Source organism: Gorilla gorilla, chromosome X (assembly GCF_029281585.2).
Source record: "Gorilla gorilla gorilla isolate KB3781 chromosome X, NHGRI_mGorGor1-v2.1_pri, whole genome shotgun sequence".
NCBI classification, from domain to species: Eukaryota; Metazoa; Chordata; class Mammalia; order Primates; family Hominidae; genus Gorilla; species Gorilla gorilla.
In genome coordinates, this window is record NC_073247.2 from 135,697,858 (window position 1) to 135,713,640 (window position 15,783).

General features: G+C 35.6%; 1 protein-coding gene across 20 annotated transcripts in view; it reads left to right on the top strand.

The window, feature by feature from the left end:
• The window catches only part of STAG2 (STAG2 cohesin complex component), a 141,670-nt gene that overhangs the window by 76,547 nt on the left and 49,340 nt on the right, over positions 1-15,783 (top strand). For all 20 annotated transcript variants that reach the window (XM_055376884.2, XM_031005809.3, XM_019019373.4 and 17 more), the window contains 8 exons: positions 112-208; positions 5,220-5,296; positions 7,819-8,023; positions 10,015-10,166; positions 11,664-11,737; positions 12,845-12,968; positions 13,768-13,866; positions 13,962-14,041. In XM_055376884.2, coding sequence (XP_055232859.1) covers positions 112-208; positions 5,220-5,296; positions 7,819-8,023; positions 10,015-10,166; positions 11,664-11,737; positions 12,845-12,968; positions 13,768-13,866; positions 13,962-14,041 — 908 coding nt within the window. The remainder of the gene's footprint in view (positions 1-111; positions 209-5,219; positions 5,297-7,818; positions 8,024-10,014; positions 10,167-11,663; positions 11,738-12,844; positions 12,969-13,767; positions 13,867-13,961; positions 14,042-15,783) is intronic.

The following is a 15,783-nucleotide window of genomic DNA, read 5'->3' on the forward strand; positions in this document are numbered from 1 at the left end:
TTAAAGTAATGTGATACTATATAATCTTGAATTTTATGACTTTATCAGACTTAATTGATTTTGAGAAAATTAGAAGAAGCTAATGATTTTATTTTTTTCCCTCTGCTGTAGTCGGTGGTAGATGATTGGATAGAATCATACAAGCATGACCGAGATATAGCACTTCTTGACCTTATCAACTTTTTTATTCAGTGTTCAGGCTGTAAAGGTAAGATATATTTATTTTGAAATCAGCAGCTCTCAAATAGTCACTTCGTTGTTCCACCTAAAGAGATGTTGTTAGCACTTTACATGGTAAATAACGCTAAGGCATTATTTGCATCATATCCATATAAAATTTGTAAGGAAAAAAGAGCAAAGGACAAAGTAAGAGAGAAAGTCTATTGACAAAATTTTATTCATATGTGAAAGTTATCTAAAAACTTAGCAGTTTATAATTATTATGTTACTTTTATTAGATATATTTCCCACTTTCAGCATCTGGTTTTAGGAACAAAGAAATTGATTAAGAAGGGAGGAGGAAGATAATGAAGAGATACAGGTTCAGATGACAGGTAATCGTACAGTGTAGGGAGTTAAAAAGTGCCATGAATAACAGTAAGTAAGGAAGCAAGCAAGTAAGTAAGTTATGTTAAGTAAGTTAAATAAGGTATTGATAAAATTGACATTTCTTCTAAAAGGTAAAGAAATTTTGTTGTGAGTAGTGGTGTCTTTAAAGTGTTTTTACTTTATTTTAAAAATATTTTGAACTGGGAAAGATGAAAGTACAAAATACAGAAATTTCTTCCCTAAGACAGAAGTATTTAGGACAAACATTTGGCAGGGGGACAAAATTATGTAAGTTGGGGAATCATATATCCTCATATGGATCAATAAATGAGTCAGTCAAGATTACGGGCAGGTTCTGATGTATCTGGTGTCTCCCAATACTTAGCTCATCCTTGAAATTTCAGATGATGCCCGGGCAAATACATTTTATGGAGATTTCTGGGGGTATTTTTTTTTTTTTTTAATGAAAGTGGCATCAAAAACATTAGAGCATTAGAAATTGGGAGAGGAAGTTGCTTAAAAATAGATAGAGAACGTTAAGGTGGTAAAGAATGATTTATTTAAACAAATGCAGAAACCGAATTGTAAGAAGCAATTCAATTCTGCAGTATTCCTTTAAAGATACCGTAATATCTTTGAAAAACAAGTAACATTGGTAGAGTTTGATCACAACGTTCAGTGTAGTATGTGTATTAAATGTTACCTGTCTGTGAGGCCTGAAAGATAGACAACTATATTAAATTCTTGAGCCTGTGATCTTTATAATGTCACTAAGGTGTTGAGAAATTTAAAAAATTGTCTTAATCATAGCATATAGAAAGCTGCCTAGTTTACTTCATTTGCCTAAAATAAAAGTAGCTTTAATTCAATATTAGAAAATTCAGCTGACTTCTGCTCAGAGGAGATGTTGTCATGATGTTACTATGGTATCCTTAAGGTTCTGAACCAGATTGACTGTTTAAAGATGAGCTATACTAAAATTATTTTTCCCTATATCCAGTCATTTTTTTCTGGGGTAGGATGGATATAAGTACCTGCTTGTTGTGTCATATAATCAAGGGCTATGTCCTTTCTCATTAGGCTCTTTGCAAATGGAAGGTTGAGTGCAGACAGCTGAACAGATGCCAGAAATAACGTAATGAGTTGAAATTTTAAATCTTAAGTCTCCCCTTTTATTTATTATTATTATTATTATTATTATTATTATTATTATTATTATTTTTAGGAGAGAGAGTCTTGTTCTTTCATCCAGGCTGGAGTGTAGTGTCGTGATCATGGCTCACTGCGGCCTCGACCTCCTGGGCTCAGGTGATCCTCCCACCTCAACCTCCTGAGTAGCTGGGACTACAGGCTCACGACAACACGCCCAGCTAATTTTTTGTTTCTGTTTTTATTTTTTGTGGACATGGGGTTTTGCCATGTTGCCCAGGCCGCAAGTGATCCTCTTGCCTCATCCTCCAAAGTAGCTGGGGCTACAGGCGTGCACCACCATGCCCAGCTAGTTTTTATTTTTCGTAGAGACAGATCTGGCTATGTTGCCCAGGCTGATCCTCAATCTCCTAAACTCAGGCAGTTGTCCCACCTCAGCCTCCAAAGTGCTGGGATTACAGGCATGAGCCACCTTCCTGGCATGAGTTTGTTTGTTTGTTTGTTTGTTTGTTTGTTTGTTTGTTTGTTTGTCTGTTTGTCTGTTTTTGGCACGAGTTTCTTTCTTTCTTTCTTCCTTTTTTTTTTTTTTTAATTTAATTTTTTTTTGTAGAGACAGGTCTTTCTCTGTTGCCCAGGCTGGTCTCAATCTCCTAGCCTGAAGAAGTTGTCCCACCTTGGCCTCCCAAAGTGCTGGAATTACAGGTGTGAGCCACCCCTCCCGCCTGAGTTTCTTAATTAGGCTTCTGAGTTGTAGTTGTTTTTAAAACAAGGCCACAGAGCATGTTCCCTTTGTCAAATTCATTCCTTTTTTGGCATCAGTTTGTTTACAAATCAGGAGCTTGCTAACTTAACATTTGGGCCTTGTCACAAGTGAGTTTGTCAAGATTTCTAAAAACTTAAGGTGTTGAAAACTTAAATTGTAAGGTTAATTTAAGCACTGCTGTAATATTTATCTTAGAATCAGGCAATCTCCATGAAGGGGAATTTACTATATAATCAAAGATAAAGCCATTAATTACTTATACACACAAAATTATTTTAATATAATTCTTTTATAAATGACTTAGAAACTTCTTTAAGTATACTTATTGTAATTTAACATTTCCTGCAGACCCAAGGTTGTTATAAGCATCAGTTATTTTTCTACAATACATTGATGGCTTCTGTAGCTGTTGAAGCATGGAGGGATGTTTAACTCTATGCTGCTCCTGACTGCTCCGTTGGTGATTCTGTGGCCAGTGTTTTCTTCTTTTTTTCCTAGTCAGCTGTCACTTTTCTTTTTTTCTTTCTCTTTTCTTTTAAAATAGAGATAGGGTCTTGCTATATCACTTTTAGATTTACCGGATTTTAGCAGTCTTGCTAAAAAATGTCCCCCACATTTTTAAGGCAGCAGGCTCTGGCCTTATGTCCTAATGGTGGCTTCATACCTGCCTCAAGAGTTAAATGAATGGAGTTTGTGATAGCTACTTTCTTTTCTGCTCTGAGGTCCTTTTCTGCTTGTATTTGGGTTTCTGGAGGTCTTGTGGTTTATGAGACGGGGGAGGAGCTTTAGAAATGAGGGATTGTTGAAAAGTATGCAGTATGTTTGCTTTGAGATATATTTATATGTAAATGTTAATTTCACAGAAATGTTCAGGCCATTAGTTACTTTTCCTTCTCTAGCATTCCCAGGTATGCAGCACCTGGGTATGAAGTATGGGAAGATTTTGAAGAGAGATACGTGATTCTAGATTAAAAACAAAAGCCTTTCAAAAGGTTTTTGAGAGTGTGTGTTTTCTCTTATCTTCTTCTCTTTTCTCTCTCTCTCTTTTTTTTTTTTTTTTTTTTTGTGAGACAGAGTCTCACTCTGTTGCCCAGGCTCTGGAGTGCAGTGGTGTGATCTCGGCTCACTGCAACCTCTGCCTCCCAGATTCAAGCGATTCTCCTACCTCAGCCTCCCGAGTAGCTGGGATTACAGGCATGCCCAGCTAATTTTTGTATTTTTAGTAGTGACGGGGTTTCACCATATTGGCCAGGCTGGTCTTGAACTCCAGACCTCAAGTGACCCGCCCGCCTCAGCCTCCCAAAGTGCTAGGATTACAGGCATGAGCCACCGCACCCGGCCAAGAGTGTGTTTCTTTAGCCAGAGAAATGGTGCTTTCTCCTGAGTTCATCAACTTTTTAAAACAGTCATTTGGTTTTTTTTTTTTTAAGTTGCGGTAAGTAAGGATTCTTCTAGGGTACCACTAGAAATTAATCTCACCCAGATAAGAGGGAGGCAGCATGATTTAGGTGAATAGTCTCAGACAAATTATTTAATTTCTTTTAGCCTTAGCCTAAGCCTTAGTTTCCTCATCTTTGAAGCTGGGATTATGGTTTTACAGCTATGTATATACACAGGCACGCACACACACAGATGCATGCATATACAAAATATTGCTCTGGTCAATTGAAAAAAATCTATGTTAATTATATCTAGTTCTTATTTATAAATCTCATCTTCTTGTACCAAGACATTCTTCTTTTAGATATTACTATATTTATGGTATTTCTAGTGAGAAGACTAGTAAGCAAATAATTCAACAGTAAAAACGGGATTTTGAAAATCTAGTATTTACGTTGATTACCCCTGCCCCCATCTCTCTCTTTCTCAGTCTGATGCCCCATCAGTGGAAGTTCATGTATCTCTTCTTACTGCACATTAGAAATTTCCTTTCTGATGTTTGGTCTCCACCTGACTAATGTTTTACTACTTCTAATGTGTACCTTTTCTTTTTTCCTCTCCCATCCTCCTGTGTAAGATTCTAAAGGTCCTTATCAAATTGTTTCTCTTTGACATAGTTCTTTATTTTCTAACTTATAACGTGTGGTTTTTCTGGTGGGCGTGGAGTGGAGGTGGAGTCAGAGCTATAGCATTTGGCATTTCCACACATCAGGGCTTTGATTATGTACTACTTCTGACAGCTTCTTTTTCTTTTTGGTATTCTTTAGTTTTAACTTTTAACTAGATTACAGGCGTCTAGGTGGGCAGGAACTACAATTTACTACTTAGCTCTTTTAGAGGATATTAGGATGTAGTTACCTTACATGCAATAGTGCTTAATAAAGAGACTTGACTAAAGTGAACTCTAGCTATTACTCTTTTCCTTATCTTCAGCTTCATCCCCAAGGTTTTAAGTGTTATACTAGATGCTATCTCACTCTTGATAACATATGGTTTATGTTAAAGAGACAAAGCCAATATAAATATTACAGCATGAGTAAAGTGAGTCAGGTAGAAATGGCCAAAGTTAATTGTGTTAGGAAAAAAGATATCTGTCAGAAGTATGGGGCTGTTTTCTTGTGCATACTGAGAATAGATAGCATTTGTTTGTGCTTTATTTATAGATTAGAGTATCATGGTAAAGATTATTAGATGATGGTTGAAGAAGTATGCCTTTTATTGTGTGACCATAGACTTCTTAGTGTTAGAGACTTACTTGGAAGTTTTCTTTATTTTTTTATCACACCATATATTAACTTCTGACATTTGCAAATTTCAGGAGTTGTCACAGCAGAAATGTTTAGACATATGCAGAACTCTGAGATAATTCGAAAAATGACTGAAGAATTCGATGAGGTAACTTACTACCTTAAGTGTTTTGATAACTTATGCATGTTTATCTTGACTTATTTTTGAAAGTATTATTAAATTGTAAGCATTAGGCTGGGCATGTTGGCTCATGCCTGTAATCCCACACTTTCAGAGGCTGAGGCAGGCGGATCACCTGAGGTCAGGAGTTCGAGACCAGCCCGACCAATATGGTGAAACCCTGTCTCTGCTAAAAATACAAAAAAATTAGCCGGGCATCGTGGTGTGTGCCTGTAGTCCCAGCTACTTGGGAGGCTGAGATAGGAGAATTGCTTGAACCTGGGAGGCGGAGGTTGCAGTGAGCCGAGCTCTCGCCACTGTACTCCAGCCTGGGCAACAGAGTGAGACTCCATCAAAAAAAAAAAGAAAAAAAAATTGTAAGCATTAATGTTGTAAATAAGAGCTTTGGCATTAGATTTAATCAAACGATGCCTGTGCGACCTTTGGCAGGTTGTTGTCTTAGTGTCAGTTTTTTTTTTTTTTTCTTTTTTCCTGAGACAAAGTCTCACTCTGTCGCCCAGGCTGGAGTGCAGTGGCATGATCTCACTGCAACCTCTGCCTCCTGGGTTCAAGCAATTCTCCTGCCACAGCCTTCCAAGTAGCTGAGATTACAGGCACCCACCACCACACCTGAATAATTTCTGTATTTTTAGTAGAGACATGGTGGGGGGTGGTGGGCGGTGTGGGTTTACCATGTTGGCCAGGCTGGTCTCGAGCTCATGACCTCAAGTGACCCGCCCACCTTGGCCTCCCAAAGTGCGGGGATTACAGCAGGTAGGCGCCGCTGCATCTGGCCAGTATCAATTTCATTATCTGTAAAATGGGCCTAATAGTACTTTACTCATAAGGCTGTTAAGAAGATTGAATTGAGTACTGTTTGAAAATTGCTTAACATTTTATGGTTCCCAGAACATAGCAAGGACTTAATAAATGGTAGTTATTATTGACAAAAATGAAAATGTCAAGGAAGAATATAAGAACATATCCTGGAATGTTGTAAAAGGAAGGTTTCAGCAATATTTAGGGAACCTGATAGCTAGGGCAAAGGAGTATATAGATATTTTTATTGTTTAAAAACTCTTAAGAACAACAAAGATTACATATTAGTTTAGACTGAGTTGTCCCCCCCTTACCTCCCTAGGGCTAGATTGAGTTGATTCTTTATTTCATTGAGCTCTTTGAAGTATTGTTACCAATAAATACATACATAGATTTACTATAAATTAAGCTTCTTCAAGGAAGAGATTTGGGTTTGTTTGGGTCACGGCTGTATTTCAGCACCAGTACTTTTACTCTTCCAAAATTTTTCGCTGTGGGTTTTCAAGTAGAAAATGTTGTCTGATTTGAGTTTTATTTGGTCTTTTTTTTCTTGCTTACTCTGATGAAGGAGCTTTGAACTATTATTCTAAAAGATAGATGAGTTAAAATGGCTTTGATGATCGCTAAATGCTATTAATCACTCCCCAAGTAGTTGAGAAGTAATTTTGAATAGTGGCATTTTTTACGCTTTTAATATTGAATGTTTTAGTGAGAACTTTCTCACTAAAAGGGAACAACTATTTGAGATAATTGTCCTGAAATATGATTTGAAAATGTCAGCAAACCAAGTTGCTAACAATTAAGATGCTATATTTCAATATAGTCACTAAATTAGCTAATCAGAAAATACCAAAAAAACTTTTTTTGTGGAATATCAGGACCTTATTCTCAGATGAGACGCAACTGCACTTACATGTGACATGACTTAAGATTTTAAAAAATGTTCTGTTGACAAAAATTAATTTTTAAAATTTACTGAACTGAATTACCTTACATCTCTAGGATACTCTTGTCAGAGACCGTTACTTTTAGATGTTCTATATGGTATTGGTCTCTGCTTTTATTTCTAAGTACTTCATTGTTTTTAATGATTGGTGGAGAATCTCAGTTTACCCTGAGACTAGAGAATGCCCTCTTGTTGTGCAAAGGAAAACCAGAGTACCAGTCTTCCAAGGCAATACTAGCTACATTTCCATTTCTTTAAAAAATTATGATTGTTTATATCTGTTGACTGTGTGATGTATTTGAAGCTAATAACGTATTTCTAATGTTTTGTTGATTTATACATCATACATTTTATTTGAGAATATAATTTCCATCATTTTGAATCCATTTAAAAATATAATTTTGGTTTGGTTTGGGTTTGCTTTTGCTTTATATCTGTGCTTATCACAAGGATGTTTTGCTTTGATGAGGGAGGCTTTTAAAATTTTTAACCTGAGTAATTGGTATATATTTTCATTGATTAAAGTGAATTCAGAATATCTATCTTGATCTTAAATAAAGAGCTGAAGTGTTCAGAGGTACCCCTACCTTTATATATTGTTCTCTTGCCTACTTTGAGGATTTATTGGAGAAGAAAGGTGAGATAAAGATACCTTTTCATGCTTTTGTCTAGGGTATTTCAAAAGCAAGTGATATGTTAAGTCATGCATTCTAAATGAAATTGCTGTGTAAAATTTTTGTTTTAGGATAGTGGAGATTATCCACTTACCATGGCTGGTCCTCAGTGGAAGAAGTTCAAATCCAGTTTTTGTGAATTCATTGGCGTGTTAGTACGGCAATGTCAATATAGTATCATATATGATGAGTATATGATGGATACAGTCATTTCACTTCTTACAGGATTGTCTGACTCACAAGTCAGAGCATTTCGACATACAAGCACCCTGGCAGGTCAGTATTTAGAAATATTTTCTGCATATTGTCTTAGATTTGAGATGAAAAAGATTCTCATTTAAAGAGAAAGGAAATAACAGAGATACAAATTAATTTTATTTATAAAGTGACCACTAAGAGGACACTCCCCCATCCCTCCTGCGAATTCCTGGAAATGGGATGATAATTTCAGTTTCGATTTTGTGAAGGTATACTATAACTGGTATTTGGTGATTTTCTTGTATACTATGCATACTGTGCCACAGCAGGGGAGAAGTGGACGATAGGTATGTGTTGGGTTCTTGAAAAATACTATGCCACAGCAAGGGAAAATTGGACTATAGATATGCATTGGATTATTGAAAAATACTATGCCACAAGAAGGGAAAATTGGATGATAGGTATGTATTAGGTTTTTGAAAGATATGTTACCAGGGAAGATACTGACAGCAGATTTGGAGATATCATCACAGTCATTTTGGATATGTGATCCTGATGGCCATATAGTTTGTCTTTGGTGTGCGTTGCCTCTCCAGGTAGGATGGCCCCTACTAGATGATGCCTGTTCTTTCAGTCACACTGCAAAAAGTTGATTTTTCTTATGTTTCTGGGTAACTTTAGGCTGGGGCAAATTCTTTGATCTTTAAAGTTTAATGAAATGAGGTATATTTTTATACCTCATAAAATCTGTTAGTTCCTCTTTTGTGCTTAAGGTAAAATTGGTGATACACTGTTATTGAATTTGTTGCTTTTGAGTTTCAATAAATAAAATAGGCATTAATTGTTACGATAGTATTCTGAATCTTCTGAATCTTAATGATATTTTGATTTTTAACTAAAAAAACTTTATATTCTCTGTTGGTTTGTTTTTCATTTATAAGATTTTCTCAAAGAATTAAATCTATGATTAAAGATATGCTTCTACGTCCTTCATTATTAAAGAGAAAATGCAGTTTCCCATATGTTGTTTTTGTTTTTAGATCTGAAGTCAGAAAATATGAATGTGATCTTGCTTTATGCACTTGTGGTAGCAATGTCAATAACTTGATGGCTAAAGTAAATTAAAACAAGGATTATGGTGCAAGATGGATACTTTTAGATCAGAGTGACAGACTGGTTTGCTGGGAGCATGAAATTAACTTAGAGCAGAAAATTGGGAAATCTTTCTTTAAGAGAGCCAATAGCCACAAATTTAAGATGTAGTTTTATTGTTGTTGTATCATGCAATGCACCAAGTCTGAGAAGTAGTCTGGAGTAAGCTAAAGAAAGCAAAAAGTGATCAGATCTTTCAGTTAATAAATTTTAAATCCCAGGCAATAAGAATCTTGTATCAGGAGTAAGAGTTTAGTAACAGAAGGTGGAGATCTGGAGGAAGTTTTATGAAAAAGCACTTTAATTAAGTCACATTTTGCCCTTTGTTCTTTTGACTTTCCATGGAGATCTGTTCACAATTTCATCAGTCATGTTATAGAGTAAAATGAAAGGAAAGCAAATACTGATAAAATTCCTCAACATTTTCATAAAATATAATTTGATGTAAAGCCATCAAGTTCCTTTTAATTACTGAGATAGCTAAATAACTTCTCTGTGAACTAAAATTTACTTTAGAAGGTGAATCATGATCTATGAAAATGATTATTTTAGAGGACATATTATAGAATAATGGGATTTAAGGATAGACTGGAGTCAGATTGCCTTGGTTTGAATCCTGGTTTGACTGCTTATATGAACTGAGGCAAATTTTAAAATTTCCCTGAGCTTCAATTTTGCCGCGAATGAAATGGGTATAATACTTACCTTTCAGAGGGCCATTGTGAGGATTAGGAGATAATTCCTGAAAAGTTATTTTATTTTATGTTATTTTATTGTTGTCATTTGTAGCAGCTGCATCTTTCTTTTGTTAGAAGCAGATTCGCTCATTTCTGCTTAATATTTCTATTTGATCTTAAATTGTAAATTTTTGTGTCTGTTAGATTAGTTTCACCATACTTTTACTCTTTAAAAAATAGCTATGAAGCTGATGACAGCTTTGGTGAATGTGGCACTAAATCTTAGCATTAATATGGATAATACACAAAGACAATATGAAGCAGAACGGAATAAAATGATTGGAAAACGAGCCAATGAGAGACTAGAACTCCTGCTACAAAAGCGGAAAGAGGTAAACTTTTATATTGAATATTTAGGCTATTGTGTGAACAACTTGGTCACCATTAATTAGGATATAACTTTGCTAGTGGCTCAGATAATTGTTTTTGAAATATTTAAATGTAAATAACATTTCAAACTATTTGCCCAACAAAATTCTGATGAATATCCGTGCCAACAATACTGTTTTCTTATTTTCAGTCTGCGTGGACTAGTATTAAGAGTGGCTTTAAGTAAGGGGACTGGGGTTAGTCTACAAGTTGTCTTAAGCTTTAGTATTATTCATCTCTACGGTGAAAAACCTTTTGTCAGGATGAAAAGAGATTTCACAATTAAAATCACTTTGGAAAATAAAATCACTTTGAAAAATAACATAAGCTGTTTATTGGCATCTAAATCAGTGTTTTTTATACAGTAGAAGGCATTTATTTAACATTAATGACTGACCACCAAATTCAACTCTGAATGAGGAAAATAATTTTTTCAGCCTTATGCGAAATTAACAGTAAATAAAATCTTTTGATGCTGCGGCTGTAATTTAAATTCTTTCTTCATTGGTGATAAAATATTTTGCCATCTCATAATGGAGATGTTTGTTTTCATATCAAATAGGTAAAGTCTGATTTTTCAAAAATATTAGTAATGCAGTTGAGTTCAATAGTTATCATGGTTATCTACGAATTATTGACCTGATCTTGAATTTTTTTTGGGAGGGGAATTAGTAGCTAATTTTAAATTGGTTATTTCTGAAATAGTTAATAACTTTAAAACATATCCAGACTGAAGAAAACTAAGAAAAATCCTGGTCATATTTCACGCATGTCTAAATTCCTCATATTTTTCATATAATTTGAAATAAAGTGTTGATACTTTTTCCCTTTAATTTATGTATATGCTATATAATAAGTGATATGTAGTAACAAACTACATTACAGATTTCTTTACAGTGTTTTTTCTGGAGGCAGAATCTCACTCTGTCTCCCAGGCTGGAGTACAGTGGCACTATCTCAGCTAACTGCAACCTCTGCCTCCCAGGTTCAAGCTCCTGCCTCAGCCTCCTCAGTAGCTGGAATTATAGGCTTGTGCCACCATGCCTGGCTAATTTTTGTATTTTTAGTAGAGTCGGGGTTTCGCCACGTTGGCCAGGCTGGTCTCGAACTCCTGACCTCAAGTGATCCGTCTGTCTTGGCCTCCCCAAGTGCTGAGATTACAGGCATGAGCCACTGCACCCGGCCTTCTTTACAGTTCTTTAGTGGAAATTTATGAGCATTAGAAAAAAAATCTACTAGCTAAATATTAAAATCCCAATCAAATATTTCAGGTATTAAGGGACTTTATCTAACTGGTAATAAAGCTGGTAATTTTTCTATATGGTTACTGTTGTCTAGTATAATTCAAAATTCCCCAAAATACTGGGGAATTCTGCTTTTTTTGTGCTTGTAACAACTTACAGGTGTTCATTTGGTTGTCTTCCTTTACAATTGAAAAGAAATGATGTGTTTCTTTACAGCTTCAGGAAAATCAAGATGAAATAGAAAATATGATGAATGCAATATTTAAAGGAGTGTTTGTACATAGATACCGGTAAGTTGTGACAGTTTTTTTCATAAATAGCATTATGTAATTTCTACTCAGCAAGTTTGCATATTTCGTGGTGTAGGGAATCTAAATTAGCAGGAAGAATGTTATAGTAAAATCAATGTTAGACTCTATTAGTGCCACTGAGTCACTCTGGGCAAGTTATTTAACTCATGTGAGTTTGGTGTTTCCCATCTGAAAAATGGGATAATGCTGTGCTTGACTTGCAGCCAGTAGAAGTTACTGCTATTTGGAGTTGGGCTACACAATACTTAATTGCCTTTGGATGCACTATGTTAGTAGAGCCTGCACGTGCTGACTCCTGACTCTCTTCCCTTCCATTGAATATCAGTGGGAACAATTGGATAGGTTAAAGTGAGATATTTTCTTTTGCTGTTTTGAATGAACAGAGGAAAGAAATAGTAATCTTATAAATTTATGCTGTAACCTATTCTTAAATTTTGGTAGTATTTTTATTCAGCTTCCACATATCCTCAACTTGGCAGTTACTGAATCAGGTTAATGCTTACTTTTTGTAATGTCTCCATGTCCATTCTTACCTTTTCACTTCTATTGTCACCATTACCTTAGTCTGTTTCCTCATTCTCATGCCTAGAGATTATTGCAGTTTTGCCAAAATATCCTTTTATTGTGTTATTCCTCTGCCTTCAATGACTCACCAGTACTTACAAGATGAATTTAAAATCAGTTATTCTAACATTCAAATCCCAGTTGAGCTTGACCTCAGTGTAATGTATAAATAATTCTTACCTGGAAATTACGCTCTAGCCAGACAAGTGTGCCTGCTGTCTTCTGAACACAACATGCCCAGCAGGTGTGAGCAAAGGCTGGGATATGGTATGGTATAAAAGGTGGGGATGGGATTTTGTTTGTAGTTTTATATAATTTTAAATGTTTATGTGTTGATAATTATGCTTTGCCACCTAAGCTTTTGGCATTGAGGCCCGTGCTTCATTTCTATTTTTTAATCCCTAGTAATAAGATAGTGTCATATTCATAGTAGATCTGAAGTACTTGGCATCTCTTGAATAAACCATAAGTTTTGTGGTATATTGGCACTAATTATGCATCGTTTTTCCTTCCTCCATTCAGTGATGCGATAGCTGAAATTCGAGCTATTTGCATTGAAGAGATTGGCATTTGGATGAAGATGTATAGTGATGCCTTTCTTAATGACAGTTATTTAAAATATGTTGGTTGGACTATGCATGATAAGGTAAGATGTGCCCTTCAGACTGCTTCTTTCTACACATCGGCGTGGCTGTCTGCACCTCTCATTCATGAGTTATCTCCCAGTATGTATACCTGGTGACACATTTCTGGAAGCCTCCCCTTTATTCTTTTCTATCTTCTCTGTAAAAACTTATTTTCTATCACATAAAGTCTGCTAGATATTTTTGAATCCTGGCCACTGATTTAACCATTAATGGTGAATCAGTTTTTTGCTGAAATATTACAGTCATGAAGGTAGTAGGAGTGAGGCATTTCTTAGGGCATGAAGAAGAACCATTACGCTTTTGTTATCTGAGAGCTATATACTTAAAAAAAAATTCTTCAATTTTGATCCTCTCTTTTGACAAACCTGTATCTTAGCCAGATTATACCTTACAACTTGGTTTCTGACCTTTTTAATGTGTTTTCATTAAACTACCATTCTCTTAGGCTGCCTCTTCACTTGCCTTGAAGAAATTGATTGTATATAATTCTTTCCAAACATTACTTCCCATAGTGGAAAATATACTGTGACACATGCTTCTATTGTTTTTCACAATAGATTTGTTCTGAACAAATTTTCAAAAATTATCCTTTGAACTACAGAAATAGTAACCCCATAGGTATTTAGTCATAAATGTATGTACTGATTACTATTTTTGCATTATCAAACATGATAGTTTCTGAAGGAATGCTATGGTATGAAACATTTAAAATTTTAAAGTAGAAAATATTGTGTACATCTTGAATATTGAAGTTGAAAATACATAGAGTTTTAATGCATTGTCTCCTCTTTTTTTTAGCAAGGTGAAGTAAGACTCAAATGTCTTACTGCTCTACAAGGGCTTTATTATAACAAAGAGCTTAATTCCAAACTGGAACTTTTTACCAGTCGGTTCAAGGTTAGTATTACTTAAGAATTTACAAATAACTTGTCATTTGCAAACACTTTTCTCTTGCTTTCCTTTTAAAAATATTTTAATTTTTTTGTCTTTAGGATAGAATTGTGTCTATGACCCTTGACAAAGAATATGATGTTGCAGTACAAGCAATAAAATTACTCACTCTTGTTTTACAGTAAGTATGTATTTGTTGCATATTTGCACTAATGTTCAGATATCTAAATAATACATTAGAGTATTTGGTTCAGACTCATCTAGGTCTAAATTTTAGTAGCTTACGTCATGGAGGTTTACAGCTAGAAGTTGAATTTCTTCATGTATAGTTGACTCAACACAGGAAGAAGGAACCATAGAATATGGAAATTCTTTTTTTTTTCTTTTTTTTTTTTCTGAGACGGAGTCTCACTCTGTCCCCCAGGCTGGAGTGCAGTGGCACGATCTCAGCTCACTGCAAGCTCCACCTCCCAGGTTCACGCCATTCTCCTGCCTCAGCCTCCCGAGTAGCTGGGACTACAGGCACCCGCCACGACGCCTGGCTTATTTTTTGTATTTTTAGTAGAGACGGGGTTTCACCGTGTTAGCCAGGATGGTCTTGATCGCCTGACCTCGTGATCCACCCGCCTCGGCCTCCCAAAGTGCTGGGATTACAGGCGTGAGCCACTGCGCCTGACTGAATATGGAAATTCTAACTGAGCTAGGAATTCATGTGTTCCCATTCTCTTGGCAGATTGATTTCCTTCCTATTTTTCTGTTTTTGATGCTCTTGAAATAAGCACATCAGTGTATTAAAAAACATGCTTATTGTATTTTGTTATACTTTTAGAGTATGAGCATTTATAAGAATGTCTGTTATACTTCTCATAGCACCTTTAAACAATCTGAATTTAAGACCTATTCTGTGTTAATATCTGATAGTGATGTTATTCATATTTTTCCTTTTTAAAAAATGGTAGTAAAATATAGATTATGTAAAATTCACCATTTTAACCATTTTAAAGTATGGTTTACTGTCATTACCTATATTTACGTTGTTGTACAACTGCCACCACTATCCATTGTCAGAACTTTTTCATCACTTTATTCTGGAGCTCTGTACCCATTAAACACTGATTCTTCGTTGTCCCCTTTCCCCAGATCCTGGTAACCACTGTTTTATTTTCTATCTCTATGAACTTGCCTATTCTAGATATTTCGTATAAGTGGAATCATACAATATTTGTTTTTTGCATCTGGCTTATTTCACTTGGCATAATTTCTTCAAGTTTCATACATTATTATAGCACGTACTCCTGTTTATAGCTGAATATTTCACTATATGTATATTACACATTTTATTTATCCATTTTTGCATTGATGGACATTTGGACTGTTTCCACCTTCAGTTATTGTCAGTAATGCTGCTATGAACATAGATGTGTGCAAGTATCTGTTTGAGTCTCTGCTTTCAGTTCTTTTATGTATACCCAGAAGTGGAATTGCTGGATCATATGGTAATTCTGTTTAATTTTTTTTTGAGGAACTGCCATAATGCTTTTTACAAAGGTTGCACTGTTTTACATTCCCACCAGCAATGTAGAAGATTTCCAATTTCTTTTTTTTTTTTTTTTTTTTCCTGAGATGGAGTCTCACTCTGTCGCCCAGGCTGGAGTGCAGTGGCATGATCTCGGCTCACCGCAACCTCCACCTCCCGGGTTCAAGCGATTCCCCTGCCTCAGCTTCCCAAATAGCTGGGATTACAGGTGCCTGCCACCACACCTGGGTAATTTTTGTATTTTTAGTAGAGACGAAGTTTCACCATGTTGGCCAGGCTGGTCTCGAACTCCTGACCTCAGGTGATCCACCTGCCTTGGCCTCCCAAAGTGCTGGGATTACAGGCATGAGCTACCACACCCAGCCAAGATTTCCAATTTCTGTACG